The sequence below is a fragment of the Oryza sativa genome, chromosome 2 (genome assembly GCF_034140825.1).
Source record: "Oryza sativa Japonica Group chromosome 2, ASM3414082v1".
NCBI classification, from domain to species: Eukaryota; Viridiplantae; Streptophyta; class Magnoliopsida; order Poales; family Poaceae; genus Oryza; species Oryza sativa.
Genome location: NC_089036.1, coordinates 25384428 through 25400860, shown reverse-complemented (window position 1 = coordinate 25400860; position 16433 = coordinate 25384428). Strand labels below are relative to the sequence as shown.

At 47.1% G+C, this 16433-nt stretch overlaps 2 protein-coding genes across 2 annotated transcripts; both read right to left on the bottom strand.

The window, feature by feature from the left end:
• Nucleotides 1-6063: 6063 nt before the first annotated feature.
• On the bottom strand, nt 6064-6483 carry LOC136355277 (vegetative cell wall protein gp1-like). The gene has a single exon (XM_066307663.1). It carries the CDS (start codon nt 6481-6483, stop codon nt 6064-6066), a length of 420 nt encoding a protein of 139 aa, XP_066163760.1.
• A 3257-nt stretch (nt 6484-9740) lies between these two features.
• LOC4330028 (inositol phosphorylceramide glucuronosyltransferase 1) lies at nt 9741-15269 on the bottom strand. Its single transcript, XM_015770001.3, has 10 exons — nt 14828-15269; nt 13768-13888; nt 13418-13603; nt 12973-13121; nt 11831-11938; nt 11610-11747; nt 11382-11522; nt 10395-10674; nt 10201-10324; nt 9741-10051 (listed from the first exon to the last, which is right to left on the bottom strand). Exons 1-10 carry the CDS (start codon nt 15083-15085, stop codon nt 9913-9915), a joined length of 1644 nt encoding a protein of 547 aa, XP_015625487.1. The 5' UTR covers nt 15086-15269; the 3' UTR covers nt 9741-9912.
• Between the last annotated feature and the right edge of the window lie 1164 nt (nt 15270-16433).

Here is a 16433-nt window from a genome sequence, read left to right as displayed (position 1 = left end):
AGAAATACCGAGCAATAAATCAAAACATTAAGATTGTTATACATCATAATTAAAAATATTAATGAAAATTTTTCTTGGTTTTGGACCGAAAAGCTTTCCTTCCTTGCTTTTCATCCTTAGCCAAAAAGTTACCGTACAACATAACTGCAGTAACGCGATTTTCTTCCCCTCGCCCCCGCGTCGCCCTCCCTCACAGGCGACACGGGAGGCAAAAACAGCCGGCGTCGCCGCTCCCCCCTTCCTCCCTCTGCCGCCTCGCCGCCGCCCGACCGGCCGCCGGCAAAGCCGCGCGGCCGCAAGGACGGCGGCGGCGGGGCTTCGTCGCCTTCGTCTGCCTCTCCCGTCGGCGGTGGGGGCCTGCGCGAGACAGCGAAGGCCGCCTGTAACGCCCCGATTTCCGCGTGGCGTTAAAAGCTAATGCACCGAAAACCCTAATTGCGAAAATTTTGATTCTTTGAGTGCTGAGTCTAAGTTGTGCCAAAGATCTCAATTAAAATCCCTCCCCTGTCTCAATACCCTGTTATCAAAGATCGTCTCCTTAAAATTTTCCATCCAATATAATCCCGAAGCTCGATTCCTTCTATTCGGAAATCCCTCCTGGAACCCTATCCCTAATCTTTGTCGAATGCCCGAACCCTAACCCAGTCCAATGATTCACCTCCGAGACCTAAATTCTCCCTTGTTTCCTTCAAACCGACTCTCGAATTCGAGCTTAACCTCTCAATTTCATCTCTCCCTCTCTCTACCTTCCCTTGACTCTCTTTCGAATAATTGATCTCAACTCCCACATTTATAATCTCCCTCTACCTATTGCTTCGTCATTCGTTGAAACCATTTCCGAGTATTTGCTCCGAATACCCGGGTGCAGATCCATATTGAATTCCTTTTTGTGAAACCCAATTCTCGAGATTTCCCCTCTCTTAGAAACCCCATCCAAATAATCCTAGAACAATCCCCGAGTACAGATCTATCCCAGGATAATATCCGTTCCAGATAATCTTGAAGTCCGAACCCTTCTATTCAGGTTTCTCTTCTAAATCCCTTATCCACGTACCTCGTCGAGTAGTCGACTTGAAACACTCGAGATACACTCTCATTCTCTAAACTAACAATCTCCCTTTGATTCGATTCCGAATATTGCCCTCTTCTTTGACTCCTCCCTATTCTACCGAGTTCGAGTATCAACTTCGACGTTCAAATCCAACCTCCAACCCTAAACACCATCAACTAAAATCTCTCTGAGAAAGTCCATTTTCCCTCCCCCTGATGTTGGGTTCCCCTTCTTTCTCTTTCTTCCTGGTCCACCTCTTCTTTCTCTTCCGGCCCATCTCTCTCCCTATCTCTAAAGTCTAGACCTATCAATCTACCTACAACAATCCGAGAGTTCGAATTTCCGTATTCGGATTCCTCTTGTAAAACCCTATCCGCATTTGTCGTCAATCCTCAAAATTCAAACTCATCGATTGGTTCATTTCGTCCCTCTCTCTTTTGATCGATCTACCTATCAATCTATCTATACATCGATCTACCTAGCGATCTATCTATCTATCGATCGATCCATCTATCTATCTACTATACCTACCTATCTGTTTACCTATCCATCCGTCAATCCATCTGTCTATCCGTCCCTCTACCTATCGACCTATCTCTCTGTCCATCTATCTATCTATCTTTGAACTCTTTCCCAAACAATTGTCCCAACTCCAAGAATACGAGGTTCCTTTTGAATCCCTCTCAAATAACTCTTGAGCCGCCAAATACAGAAATATTCCAGAAATATATAATTCCCGCCTTTGAAGCCCTTCCATGACACCCCCCATATTTTGCCAGGATCATATATCCGATTGGAATCCAATTCCCGACTCAAATGCTCCTCAAATTCCTTAAATAAATTCCCCCGAAAAAGTCTATTTCACCTCCCTCTTGGTCGTTGGGCCGTTTTTCCCTTTTCGGCCCATCTCCTCCTCTCGGCCGCTCCTCCTCCCCCCGCACGTGCGCTGCACGCACCGAGCGAGAGAAGCGGCGCCTCTCTCGTCTCCTTCCTCTCTCTCTCTTGATGCCTTCTCTCTCTCTCGGCATCGCTTCCCGCCCATCGTTCCGGCGCGCTCGCGCGCGTGGCCGACCGTCTGGGTGTCGCCGTCATCACCCTCGGTTGCCGCCTGCTGCGTCGACCGTCTTGCCCTCGCTCACCGCCAAACCGTTCACCGCTCGGCTCCGCTACTCCATGCCGCATGCGTCCAAAGCCATGAGGCTGGGCTCGTGCTCTCATCTTCCTTCCTCCCAAAATGGAAGGAGCAAGGCTCCCTTTCCTCCTCCTCCTTTCGCTTTTTCCCTTGCGGGCAAGGCCGCCTCGCTCTCTCCCTTGTCCTGGTGCGGGAGCGGACACAGGGTGCCGCTGACGCCGCCTTTGCACCCTACCGCGCCCACGCCACCACCGCGACCATGCCAGCTCGCCGCCCCCACCTTGACCACGCTAGCCCGCGCTCGCTGTTCGATTCCCACCGCACGATCCACCGCCTTCGCCGCCCAATGCATCCACGCCGTCGCCGCTTTCGCACCGCCCACGAAACCGCCGCTGTTGCCAGCCGAGCGCCTCTTCGCCTATAAAATCCCAACCCCATGCCCACAATCCTTTCCCCTTCACCCCGTGCTCCTTGGAACGGAGTATTGCCGCCTCCTCCCTCGACCCCGGTCGTCGTCGCGCGGCCAACCCCGGAGCACCGCCGCCTCCTTCGTCGTCACGGCCAAGAACGCCACCGCCGCGACGAAGGACGCCGTTTCCGCACGCCTCCGTCCCCTTCCCCGGTGCGCCCGCCACGGCACCATGCCACCTCGGTGTCGTGTTTGTCGCCGTGCGCCGCTGCTCGTCCATGCGCCGCCATCGGCCTTCCTCCCCTTCCCATCACCGAAGTCCGGCGACGCCGTTCCCCGCTCGACGGTGAGCTCCTCGGCTCCTCCTTCCCCTTGGCACTCCCTTTCCTTTTCCGCATCGTGTAGCTCTCGCCACCGCCGCTTGGCGCCGCTGCGCGAGTAGCCGCGGCGAGCTTCGCCGATGCCGCACCCGGCTGTGCGCCACCGTCGGTCTCCCTCTCTTCGAACCCGCTCGCCATCACCTTCCTCGGGGCCCCCTCGACCTCCCCAATCCATTCCCCTGGCCGCCGACCTCCCATTTTGCTCTCGCGCCGTGCCGCTCGACTGGCAGCCGCCGCGCATGGATGCGCACTGCCGTCGGCCATCCCCTCGCCGTATCCTCTCACCTCCGACCTCCTGGAGCCCTCTTGGCCCTTCTTAGACCGCCGCCTCAGCCGCCGGCCTCCCCAATCGCTCCCGCGCCGTGCCGCCCCTTCCGCCGCCGTATAGCGCCGCCGCGCGCGCGTCGTCGGCGACCATTGGGTTCCGTGCCACGGCGTGTGCATCGCAATACCTTTCCGCGTCAGCCGAGCCCGAGCCTATGCGCCCTTCGCTTTCCTCGCGCGCGACCACGTCGGACATCCAGCGAGCTTCGCCTCCGCCGCCGGTAGCCGTCGTACCTCCTCTCTCAAATCCAAACCGTTGAATTGATTCCCCTTGTCCTCCTCTCTCCGCCAGTGCTAGCCACTTCCTCTGGCTCGCCACCGTTCACCGGAGTGCGCCAAGCGTCGCCGGCCGTCCGATGAGGTTCCCGCCCCCCCTCTCTCCCCATCCGACGTGGCTGCCCACGTTGGCGTTGACCGGGCCTGCCCCTGCCCAGTCAGCCGTCTCCCCCTCTCTCCTCCCCGCTCTTGGGCCAGGCCCATCGGCCAACCCCCCTCCTTGGCCAAAAGGAACAAAGTCCACTTTTACTCCCTCTGTCCGAGCCCAGTGAACACACTCTTGAATCAAAGTTCATATTTCGTCCTTCCACCAAATCAGCTCCCTTACACAAAAGTCCGTCTATCTCCCTTGTTGGCCCCACACGTCAATGAGTGACTAAACAGATTATTCTCGGGAATATTCTTTTCCATAAGTTCAAAAAATCATTTCCCCTTGTTCCATAAATCATTTCCTATATTCCAAATTCCATAAATCCTTCCTCTTAATCCCCGGATTTCAATAATTCATTCCCTTGGTCCCACATGTCAAGTGATTGTCAATAATATTCTTGAGAATATTATTTCTATAAATTTCATAAATCAATTTCCCTTGTTCCACAAATATTTCCCTTAATTCAAATAAACTTCCAAAATTCATACCTCGTGATCCGTAACTCCGTTTGACTCCGTTCCACTTCCAATAATTCCGTAAAATTGAGATCTATTTAATGGCACTATTATTTTAGTCCAAATAGGATATTTTATTTGGTCTTTTGTTTAGGTTTTCATTGTTTGCGCTTAGTTGCGGTTACCGGATTTTCGGTCGATCGTGGATATCTCGAAGATTCGCGAAGCTCCGTGAAGACTCTGAGCAAGGCAAGCCACCTTTGAACATCTTGAGCCTATATTTGAACTTAATTATATTGCTTTCAAAATATTATGCATTGATAGGTTTGCACTTAATATGTTTGCCCTGTCTGCGAGGCAGATCGGTAGGCATACCTAACTTGTTGCATTTGATCCTTCCATTGTTAATTGCTATATCATGTTCCCTTGTAACTGCCTAGTCGTGCCTTGGTATTCGTGCACTCTACACGAGTATCGATGGTCGCATTCAAACTAAAAAAAAATGAGAAACATCTTGGGTAAAACTTGGTTTACAAAAGGATTGGAAAACCCGACGCCTGGGTCGGTGCCTTGTGAAAGAAAATGAGTTTTAAAAAAATAAAACTCGCGACACAAGACCATTCCTGGGCGGGATGCTTGTGCGGTCGCATCTAAGGACCGATTCCTTTGCAATTACATCCGAGCATACAATAGTGCGACCACACGGGTGGAATGGGACACCCCTGGCTGAGTAATTAGCTAATCAGGGGAGCCTTGATGCCGAGAGACAAGTGGATTCGCCGGGGTAGTGTCGGGGAGGGACCCCTGGGCTTCCTGGTACAGTATGGTTTGGGACCTAACCTGTTGTTGATCTTGGACCCCTCTCGTCGGCATATGGTAAACCTGTGTCGGCTTTGGAAATGCCTTGTCATGAAAGCTTGGAGGTCTCCCGACGTGGCTGATCCCCACGGGCTGGGTGATCCGGGTTAGTAATGTCGTGTGGGTAAAGTCTACCCCCTCTGCAGAGGTTAACAAACTGTTCGAACAGCCGTGCCCACGGTCATGGGTGGATGTGAGGTGATTCCTTAGCGTAGTTTTTGTTTTACCCTGTTTTATGAAAAAGTGATGTGGTTTGGGAAACCTGATGTTTGGAAAGGCAAGTGGCTGTCAGGGAGACAGCGGGACAGGGAGTCCCTAAAAGTGACTGGTTGTTTGGAGACAACCAAAACTTTGAAAGTCTGGAAAATTGGTTTGGTTTGGGAAACCAGCTTTGAGGCCAACTCCGGGAGTTGTGCAAATCTTGATAAAATAATATTGTTCACTCCTCACCCTCGGCCGAGCTGAGACTTGTCTCGCTCTGGTCGCGGAATGAACACACTTAGATTGTCAAAATGCTTGCAAATAAAACTGATTGAAAAATAACAGCCTTCCCTTGAAGCTTGCATTAACCACCTAAGTTCCCCTGGCTTGCTGAGTACGTAAATACTCACCCTTGCTCTATATATATATATATATATATATATATATATATATATATATATATATATATATATATATATATATATATATATATATATATATAGTTCTGCCAGCTCTGAAGATGAAGTTGAAGCAAAGATTTGGGTTTCGTCCTAGTTCCCAGCCGTCGCCTGTGGTGTTGGGTGTTAGTCCATTGTTTCCGCTGCTGCTGCCGGTTGTTGGTGTTGCCTCGTCCGTGTCGTCGGTTGTAATCTCGGGCTATCCTGAGCTGCAACCTAAGTTAAGGTAAATAAGTCCTCTATTTATTTTAAGGATTGCAATGATTATATTTGTCACCGTGGGTACCAGCGCTATGTCCTGGGACTGGTACTGAGATCGCGGTTTAGTAGGAAGCGTTTCGCACCGTTTTTCCTATGACACGCTCCTATCAGGTGCCGTTGTACGGCGGTGCCGGATTAGGGTGTGACACCGCCCAGATCCGGGCCACCGCGGCCGGATCTAGCGGGGAGGCCGCCGGCGGAGGGTCGGCCTGAGGTGGCGGCGACAGTTGGTGGTGGTGGCGGCGGGGATTGAAGATGGCGAGGTGGCGGTGGCAGTTGGTGGTGGCTGGCGACGGGGAAGGCGACGACGGCGGCGGGGGCAATGATGGCGTCGGGGATGGTGAGGGGGCGCCGGCGGCGGGGATGGAGATGGCGGCGGGGATGGAGGTGGCGGCGAGGCTGACGACGGCGGGTGGCTCTGGCGGCGAGGCTGGCGACGGCGGCCGGATCAGGCGCTGCAGGCCGTTTTGGCCCCCCGGGGGGCGGATCTGGCGTGCTGCAGGCCGATTTGCCCCCTCCCCCTGCATGGCGACGATGTTAGGGCGGCTGCATTGGAGGTGGCGACGGTTTTGCGATGGTGGCTGCTGGCGTCGGTGGCTGGTGACAGCGGCAGCGGCGACGGCGGCTGGCTTGCGACGGCCGTGACTGAGGAGGCGGCGGCGACGTCAGCAGTGGAGGCGGGGAAGGAGTCGGGTGTGAGGTGACGGCGGCGACAGTGAGGTGATGGTGACCGTGACGGTGGTGGGAGGAGGCATGGCGGCCTCGGACGGCTTGCCGAGGGCGTGGCAGACAGCTACATCGGACCGGCGCAGCATCGTTTGGAGGAGGGGTCGGAGAACGGCTTGTCGCAGAGTGGCGCAACCGATGGCAGCGGAGGCTCGGCGCGAGAGGTGCGGGCGGCGGAGATGGAGGCCGGCTTGGCGCGAGAGGCGCAGCCGATGGAGGGAGGCCGGATTGGCGCAAGAGGCGCGTCCGGTGGAGGAGGCTGGCTTGGCGCGAGAGGTGTGGCCGGCGGTGGAAGAGGCGACCTCGGTGCGTGGTGGAGCTGCCGGTGGGTGTGGCGCGGTCTTCGGCGCGCGAAGGCTGGCCGGCGGGGGGCGTCGGTGTAGGGGCCCCACATGTCGGCAGAGTTTGAGTGGTGGTGGAGCATCGGTGCGTCAGCCGTGGATTCGCAGGTGGGAGCGGCGGGTGAAAACTTAGCTCGGCCTTGGCCGGACTGACAACGATGGTTAATTCCCCCTCCTGAGGGCGTTGTCGTGCTGTCTCACCCCTCAAGGGTGGTTGCCGGGCGAAAACCCAGTCTTGGCTCCTTTGAGCCCTGACGGACGGCGGCGGCGGTTTTTCGTCGCTTCTCTTCTTGAAGACGTCGTTTTGGCACCCCCTTGCTGTGGCGATCTTGTCTGTGCTCCTTTGTTGGTCTAGCGGCGGCCGATCACGCTTAGCGGTGGCCGGTCCGGTGCTAACCTTCTCCTGTCGTGTGTGTTGGCGCTGCCGGTGTGTGGGTGGTGGTATATTTTTTCTTTTTCCTGGTTATGACACTCCAGGGTTGTAAATAGAATATCGCACCGTCTTGTGCGAGTTGTTAAAAAAAAAACATAACCGCAGTAAATTTTTTAAACCGCCCTGCAGCCTTGCAGGCGCATCCCTACCGATAACCGATACCGCTTCTCCTTCTATTGACGGCAGGACGAACAGTTTTTGCAGGTTGCAGCATCTCCTCAGCTCCTCGCCACCGTACTTTATAAAAGGAGGCGCGCGCGAGTAGTCGTCGAAAGTGACCGGACCGCAGGCAGCCAGGGCACAAGGTCGTCTTCGTCGGGCGGTGGGGGACGCATATGCAGCGGCGAGTGCAAACTAGACGGTAAATATGGCGGCATCTGCCGGGCAAATCGACGATGGGTTCCCGGGGGATCAAGAGAGATCTCGCGACGGCACCACCACCGTTGCATCTCGATCGCGCGAGGGGAGACGACAAATGTGATGTGCCACCTGCACTGCACCTAGCGCAGCCTAATTGGTGCTGGCTTGGCTTGGCCGGCCGGCCGGCTGGCTTTTCCTAAAGCTAACAAGCATCTGCAAGTGGTGTGGTGGCCAAACTTGCTCTCGGACTAGCTGCTTGGGTTGGGAAAGCGTTTTCATCCCTTAGAGGGATATCCCATTATTTTATACATGTCACAGACATGTAAGTAAAAATTTAACTTATACAAGTTTTAATAAAAATAACAAATATAACTATGAATGTACGACAACTATTTTCAATTTAAGTTGTTCTGTTTATTGCAACTTGTAAAAGTTAAATTTAACCTTACATGTTTATGGAGTGATATATTTCATATTAATCCATGTTATCAAATTATTTTAATAAATATTTAGATGACATGTAAATAACGATGAGACATCCGGATAAAAATCCATATCCGCTTATGTTAATTGGTGCAGGTGCTTGTTAGAACAAATTAAGGAGCTGGCTGCTACATTGCTACATCATTGTTTTTTTTTTACTTTAACGTTATTACTACTATTATCTTCAAATAATATTTATAATAATTGTTAAAAATTATTAAGTGTTTCTATAAAAATATGTTAATATCATTATCACACATTATATTAGATTCTAATAATTTTATATACTAGCAAAAATGCATGTGCGTTGCAACGGGTAAAAATAATTTACCTATTCCAATTATAGTGACTTTTACTATTAGATTATTAGATCATAGCAGGCTCAAATTATAATAGTATAGATTGACTGAATATGGTGGTTCTGTGTGGGGAAGCGATGTGGATGAGAAAAAAAACGTGTCCCAAGCACACCCATCTGTGTTCTCGTACATGCATGACGCTTTATCGAGTCCGACTTGGAGGATCGCGTTATCATGCATGCATGACACATTGCTTTATCGTGTCGGACTCGAACGACGTTTTGCCTTCATATGCTAGTAAAGCGCTTGCTACAGCCCCCTCTGCTTGAGCCATATTCTACCTTGATAGGGTATGGAATCCACTACGTTTCCAAAAGACATAAATTTTCCCCAATTAGACTCTTCATGAGCATGCGAGAATTCGCAATGACACATGAGAAGCTCAGACAACACAAGAGCGATGGAATGTGGACCTATGAACGAGATTGGGGATAGAGAGATTGATGAGTTACAAGCCAGCCAAATAGAGAAAAAGTTTCCTAACAAAACAACTATATTGCTCTGGTGACTAGATGAGCGCAACATGTAGCATGTACCCTAGGAGACTAGAGTTCGAATCCCCCACACACATGCATGTATCCTAATTTTTGCATAATGTATCATCAGTGATGGTTTTTTTGGTCCGATCCAGGATTATACGTGTTTTAACTCGGATGACGGACAAAAAATAAGGTGAGTACGAAATCTTCAATTTTAATAATAGGTAAAGATTAATGAATTCAAGATTTCAAAGTTACTTTATGATGTCATCTGTTTAAGAACGGTTGTAGTGCTAATCAAGCTAAAACCAATTGCTAGGGTACTGATGGCTCTTTGGATGAACCAAGAATGGCTTTACGGAATCTCGTGAAGGGAGAGCAAGATGTTAAAGATCAAAGTGAGCAACCAAACTGGCTATTCTTCAATTGCTTTCGTCATTTTTAGGTGACTTGATAAAATGAATTGGGGCAAAATTATACGCCCTCGTAGTTTAGTGACCTGTTTGCAAATGGAAGCAAATGAAACAGTCATACTAGTGGTACATTATTATGGTTAGGGTTAAGCGATAGTACTCAAGCTTTCAAATCAAGAATCACCAAAACTGCAGCCAGAGGTGGCAATGTGTTCTAGTATTAAACATATCACAGTTCTTTTCTCTGACAACCTTTTCTACTAAATAAATCATCAAAATTTTCCTTTACAACATTATGATACAAATTACAACAGGCACATTTCGGACACAAGGTGAAAGAAATTGCCGCGGTCAAAGAATGACTAGCACATAAAACAAATGCTACCTCTCGAGGCGTTCCTATCTCTTTGGCCTTTGACAAAGGCCGAGATAGCTAGATGCTCCGAAGCGTATGTCATAAACGATGCCAACACCACGCCACCTGCTACCATCAACCCAAGCCTGCCAAAGGAAAGAACACAACAGAATTTGTTAGGTTCACACTGTTTTGAGAAGTTAAAAATGGAGCCAGCTGAACAGTAGCTACAGATTATTTTGCCAGTTTCCTTCAAAATGAAGAAAAGTAGACAATGAACCACCCCCTATCTTACTTTGCAAAAAGAGCAGTTATTCCCAGGACTGTTGGTGATAATAATGCTATACTAGATAGTATAGCCATCCCTGACCAATAGAAAGCTGCATCTGTGTCACAGTCCGACGTATTCCGCTGAAGTCCTGGAAATGGACTACACATTAGCCTAAGCAAGAAATACAAATTTGCAGGAAGTTGTGTAAGTTTACAAACCTGCACCAGCATGATTTTCTGATGAATCTAAATTGTTATGCCCGACATGATTTGCACTAGAACTTCCCCAATTGTATACAACACGGAGGTAGCTCCCGAACAACAAGAAGAACGTCACAGAGGTCCACTCATACATCAGCAGCAAACCCGTCCATGGCATCACTTGCCGTGGAATAATAATAAAGGCAAAGGCAAGAGATATTAAAGCAGAAATGAAGCAGACTAGTACGGTGATGGCACCAAAATAAGAAGGCAGCTTCAGATGTGCTCCATTATGTGACTGCAAGGGAGTTAGCAAACATCAAGTTATTATCATGAAAGCAAACTCAATTTCTGAAAAAGGTACATGATATATGATATGTGGAATCAGGGTCAGGAAATTAATTAGATAAGTGAAAATAGTATAAATATTTCCCCTCTAGATGTGGTTTTGCATGATAGTTCTTTCGAAGAAAACAAAGCCTGGTCCTTTACCAACATTCGTCAAAGTTATGCAAGTTTTTAGAACCTAAAACGATCCTGGTTTTGAATAGAAAACATTATCCAACAGGAAAAACTCTACCGGCTTATTGATGTCACAAATGTGCTTAATATGCAACTTAGATACTATTCCCTCCGTTTAATTTTATAAGGTGTCCATGGGTCCATCTATTTGGAAGGCCCAGACTTTGTAAGTTTTAACTAATAATTAGTCAAATTATATGCATGCTTAATGTATACAAATGATTCAATGTGCTATCATATGATACTGGCTTTTGTAACCACTGCAATATATTGTAAGAGAAAATTAATTGTCAAAGTCTAAGTTTGACCACTATGCCAAATTAAAATACGCCTATGAATTGGACAGAGAGTGTAACAAAGATCTACTTCAAATTGGCAGGAAATTACTGAAAATTTTCTGAAGGCAATGATGTACACAGTGGATCTTACATACATATAATAAAGATTCACAATTCATAGTTTAAACTTTTAAGTGTAATCAACCTTTTGATGTGATATACCAAAGGACGATGAAGCAGCTCCAATTGTTGAATAAGAAGGAAGCGCTTCCTCTGATTTGTATTTGTAGCGAGCACGTCGAGCAAAAGCACACAGAGATCTTATACACAGCAGCTCCTTATTAGTCTGTATAGTACATAAGATAGACAGACCATTTAGGCCACATGTCCATGAAATTAAAGAAAAATATTTCCAGCAAGAGGAGAATTTAACCTGAAAGCATGAACCATAATAACCACAGATCAGCATGAATAAAGGGAGAGAGAAAAGAATTTTGACCACTGATTGATCATGAGGATTTCTCCCTCCACCAGTTCCAGGGAGAGATTCCTCAAGATTTTTCCTGATATCCTGCAACAATGGATAACACAAGTTCATTGAGCCATTCTGCTACTTCACATCCCACTAAAATCACACAAGAAATACCTAATTACCTGCCATACTGCCACAGGTTTAACAAGCCAAGCAGTCCACCAGTCCCAGGGCTTAAGAGGCCCAAGTGTGTAGTGAATGACCCTAAGTTCTTTCTCATCAACCATCCACTGCAGCAAAGTTAGGAAGGCGACGTTTACAAATAATCAGCAGGCTGTGGATTATATATGATGAGATATCATAAGGTGTTAAAACGTTCTAAATCTGAAATGTTGTGATAGTGTGTTAGCTGATGGTATTGAATCTTTTCTGAGAATCAAATGTCTGTGCTTAACACAGTTTGAAACCTCTAATGCAACATTTGTGCAATATAATCAAAGCTCTCCTACGAAAATAACTAAATAAGACAAGGCTATCTAAAACTTACATTACAAAGAAAAAAAAACATCAGCTGGTTGGTTTCCACAAGTATACAAATATCGAGAAAAGGACCAGGATTAGGAAAATCATAAATGAGATGCTGCCAATTATACTGAGCTACATTGTGTCATGAGTCAAAAAGTTTGTGATCGTTCCTCATCTTGTTCTTCATGAAAAACCACTGTTTGATATTATTTGCAAAAATGGGGGAAAAAACAGCAAGCCAGTTCTATATGGACTTGTATACTATTTTAATTTTGCAAAAGACAAAAACAGGATTCTTCTGCTTTTTTGTGTGCGTGCCGGGGGTTGGGGGAGGGGTTGTGTTAGGGTGAACTAGTTTTAAGTTCAGCTGAGTTGAACAGATAACACCAGCGCCATCTATCCTATGTGAAGAGAGGAACAGTTGTTTTAGACAAGAAAAGAAGTCAGATTTGAGCAGCAAGTTGGTCCAGCATTCCTTGCAAGAAGGGACAAAACACTGTGTAATGGAGGAAAAAAATCCCGCTTGTCAAGAATGGTTAAAGGATTTTTAAAAAATTATGCTTCAATGAATGAAAACTTTATAATGCATTAAAACATTTGAATAAAGTTTTATTGGTCCTTCAGAATACTCTCCTTATTACCATGATAAGATAACAATCAAAGTAATTAATTTGAGTATACAGTGATCCTTGTTATATGGTGATATTTCTTATAATAAATTAACCATATAAAGCAACAAAACCACCAAAATTTAAAGAGCAGGATGACATGACCGATGTGTGAATGCATTGAGTATAACCTTATTGGCCAGCATGTAAAGACCAACATCAGCATTATACAAGGTGGAAAGGCGCTGAGTCTCAGGTTCAGGCGTTGTAGGTTTATTGGGTTCATAAACACGAGAATTAGCGAAATCAGCATAGTATGAATTGAGAAAACCTTGATCTCCTGCAAGAAAGAAAATATCCAAAACCATAAGATGTAAAATATAAACAATAGATTACAGGTATAGAACAAATAGGACAATAAACAAAGACAACTCAAACCGTGCATATGCAGAATCAACAGTTCATACTAACTGAAGGCAATAGGAAAAAGTGTTTCTTATTGTATGGTAAAGCCTCTAAGAAAGTGACCATTTAATAATGAAATTTTGCTGTCAAATAGTTCAACCCAGTTAAGAAAAACATATAAGTATATAGCCCCAGAAAGAACAAGCATGCTAAGTAACGAATTGTACTAACCTCCTGTGTAAGAAGGTAAACTGTTTACTTTGTCCATCATGTCATTGAAAAGAGTTTCAGATGGCTCTACAACCATTACTCCAGAATTCATCCTTTCAGAATGTTTCAGGTTTGCACAGAACTTCCCACAGTTGAAAATATCCTCAATACTTTTCACAACAATGGTGTCTGCATCGAGGTAAGCAACTGGAAAACAAAAGAAAATGAATATGAGAACAATACTGACCTCGGAAAAAAAAGTGGGGGTAAAACATACCAGAATAGTTAGATCAATTAGGCAATTCAAATGAAACCAAAACAAACAAAATGCCCATGATGTATAGAAAGCAGAACACATCATCCAACTATACCTTTTTTGTAGCTTGTCATGTTGAATATTTTTAACTTCGTGTAAACTCCCCAAAACCTTGTTGGCCTTACCTGATTAGGATTAGCCAGCAATGTTATATGCTTCACTATAAACCCGTCAGCCTGCCATCAAAGATTACAGTGCAGATAAGACCACAACAGAATTTCTAATATCATAATAATATATAGGGAATGGTGAGATTATTTTACCCTAATTGAAATGGCATGTGTGAGACATAAATTAATGATCATGCATACTTAGTGTCCATTGAGAAATTAATGTGACCTAAAAAAAACCATGCAATTTCCAAAGTGGCAAAGTGAACTATTAAATTAATAATGCATTATCTAAGATAATATCTGTACAGATTTTTCAGGAACCACTAATCACTAACATGATAAATTTATCGATATTAAACTGAAAAGGGACTTCATAGATCTGAATAAACCAGATCATCTTCATCAAGTTTGGACAGTGCGATGAAAACGGTGTTTTGAAAAGTATTTGAGGAGAGTGCTAAATTAAGTGTTTAAGATAGCAAAGGTGCTCCTTAAGCTTACTGTGTTCAGAGATTGGACAGCAAAGGTGCTCCTTAAGTTTGCTGTGTTCAGAGATTGGCAAATGCAAATAAGAATCGTTGCATCTAAAAGCATTAAATAGCTCTCATTTCAACCTTTTTTTTAAAAAAAAAATCGAAAGATCTCCTTTCAGATTTAAAGCAACTTAGCTAAATATACACTAACCAACAATACTACTCCAATATACAACACCTCCTAACAAACTCTCCAACTTGTTCTCAACTTTATTTCCATTCATGAGCATTCTCCAGTTAGCCAATTCTGCATAATATTAAATCAGAACTGAACTAGATATAAGAGATACGCGTCCCACTAAACTTGATTACACCACATAAGCTCGGGGCAAATGGATCAAGTTAATTTTCCCCTGCTGAATTCCCCAATCCTACACCAACCTTACACACAACCGCCGATCCATGCACGCCCATAACAAATCGACCGAATTCGTGGACTGGGGAATCCTCATCGCGGGAGCGGACGTACCTCGAGCAGCTTCCGCGAGTACTCGGACACCCCGTCGGAGACGAGCACCACGAGGTCGCGGCTGGTGTCCGTGTCGCGGATGGACTTGCCGAGGACCCGCACGCCGAGGACGAACTCGTCCCCGTACAGCAGCGTCACGTACGCCTCGTCCTTGGCCGCCGCCGCCGCCGCCCCGCCACCGGCCGCCAGCACGGCCGCCGCGACGAGGAGCGCGGCCCAGAGCCCTATCCCAGACGGCGCCCCCCGCCGCCGCCACATCGCGGGCCGCCCGATCTGATCCCGCCGCCGCCGCGAGGAGAGGAGAGGAGAGGAGAGGAGAGAGAAGAGAAGCGCGGGCGGGCGATTCGGCGAAGAAGCCGAGGAGGGTTCGGTTCGCCGGAGGAGTTGCTCTTTGCTCGTCGCGTTCGTGTCGTGTGCAGCTTTTTTGCCGTTTAATCTCGCCGTTTCGGGGGGGGGGGGGGGAGGGGTCAGAGATGCTGCGGCGGCGTCGGAGAAGAATTGGAATTTTCGTGGGCCGTTGACGTTCAAAATCGACGGCGAGCGACGGACGGACAGGTGGATCTGAGTTGGACACGGCGAGCTGGAAAGGGAATCGTCGCATGTTGCTGCCCACTTCTAGAAGGATGCTCACAGGCCGACGCGTACGTGGACGCTGGCCCGTAGATCAGGCCCAAGAGAGAGAGAGAAGATTAGAAGGCCACCAAGTATTGGCCCATTACGACTTCGACGGAGTAGTCTCCTGGGCCGTAGACACAATAGTACGGCATAAGTCTATTTTATCTTTCTCTTATGAGTGAAGCGTCTTCCTTAACCGTATAAAACCGGGTATAACGTATCCCTATTTTTAAAAGCCGGTAAAAATCGTCTCGTTTAGTATTTTGGAAAGCGGATTTCACTGACGTGGTAGATTGACCACAGTTGACCTACTAAGTCAACAGGGCAGGACCTACATGTCAGCGACTCCTCTCTTCTCTCTCCTCTTTTTTTCATCTCTCTCCCAAGACCGGTAGCACAAATTCCACTGAGGAGAGCACAAGTAATCGATGTTACATGCCTCACCAGCGGTGGCACAGTGTTACACTCGGTTTTGTAGACGAGGGGGGCGATTCAATCAAGAGCAAGAGTTTAGGGGCGTAAAATAGACGTATTACTAGTAGTACAACTAGAAAGTCACCAAGACAAGTAATAAGCCCATTATGACTTGAGGAGATTTGCAATATTTGGATGGGCCGGCCTGAGCTGGAATGCTCCCTTGGCGAGCAACCAGCTCAAGGCCATTCGGCCCTCTCCTCTCCGGGCCAAAAATGAGCATCTTGTTTCAACTCTTCACGAAAATCTCCCCCTTTTTTTCAGTCCAAATGACGGTTTGACTTATTTTTTTGATAATGAAATCAATCCCGCTTCTGAGTCAAGGATGTATTTGGCCGAAACGGTTTCACCCATCAAGTGAACGCCCCATAGTTAATCGAAGCGTTTGATATCGATAGCTTTTCTACCTTGGTGAGCTCCACAAAATGTAAAGTTGTTCTTGCCCTCGGTAGACTGCTGGTGACCCGGAATAGGACTACAGTACTACACGATCGAAGAGCCCAATTACATCACCAAT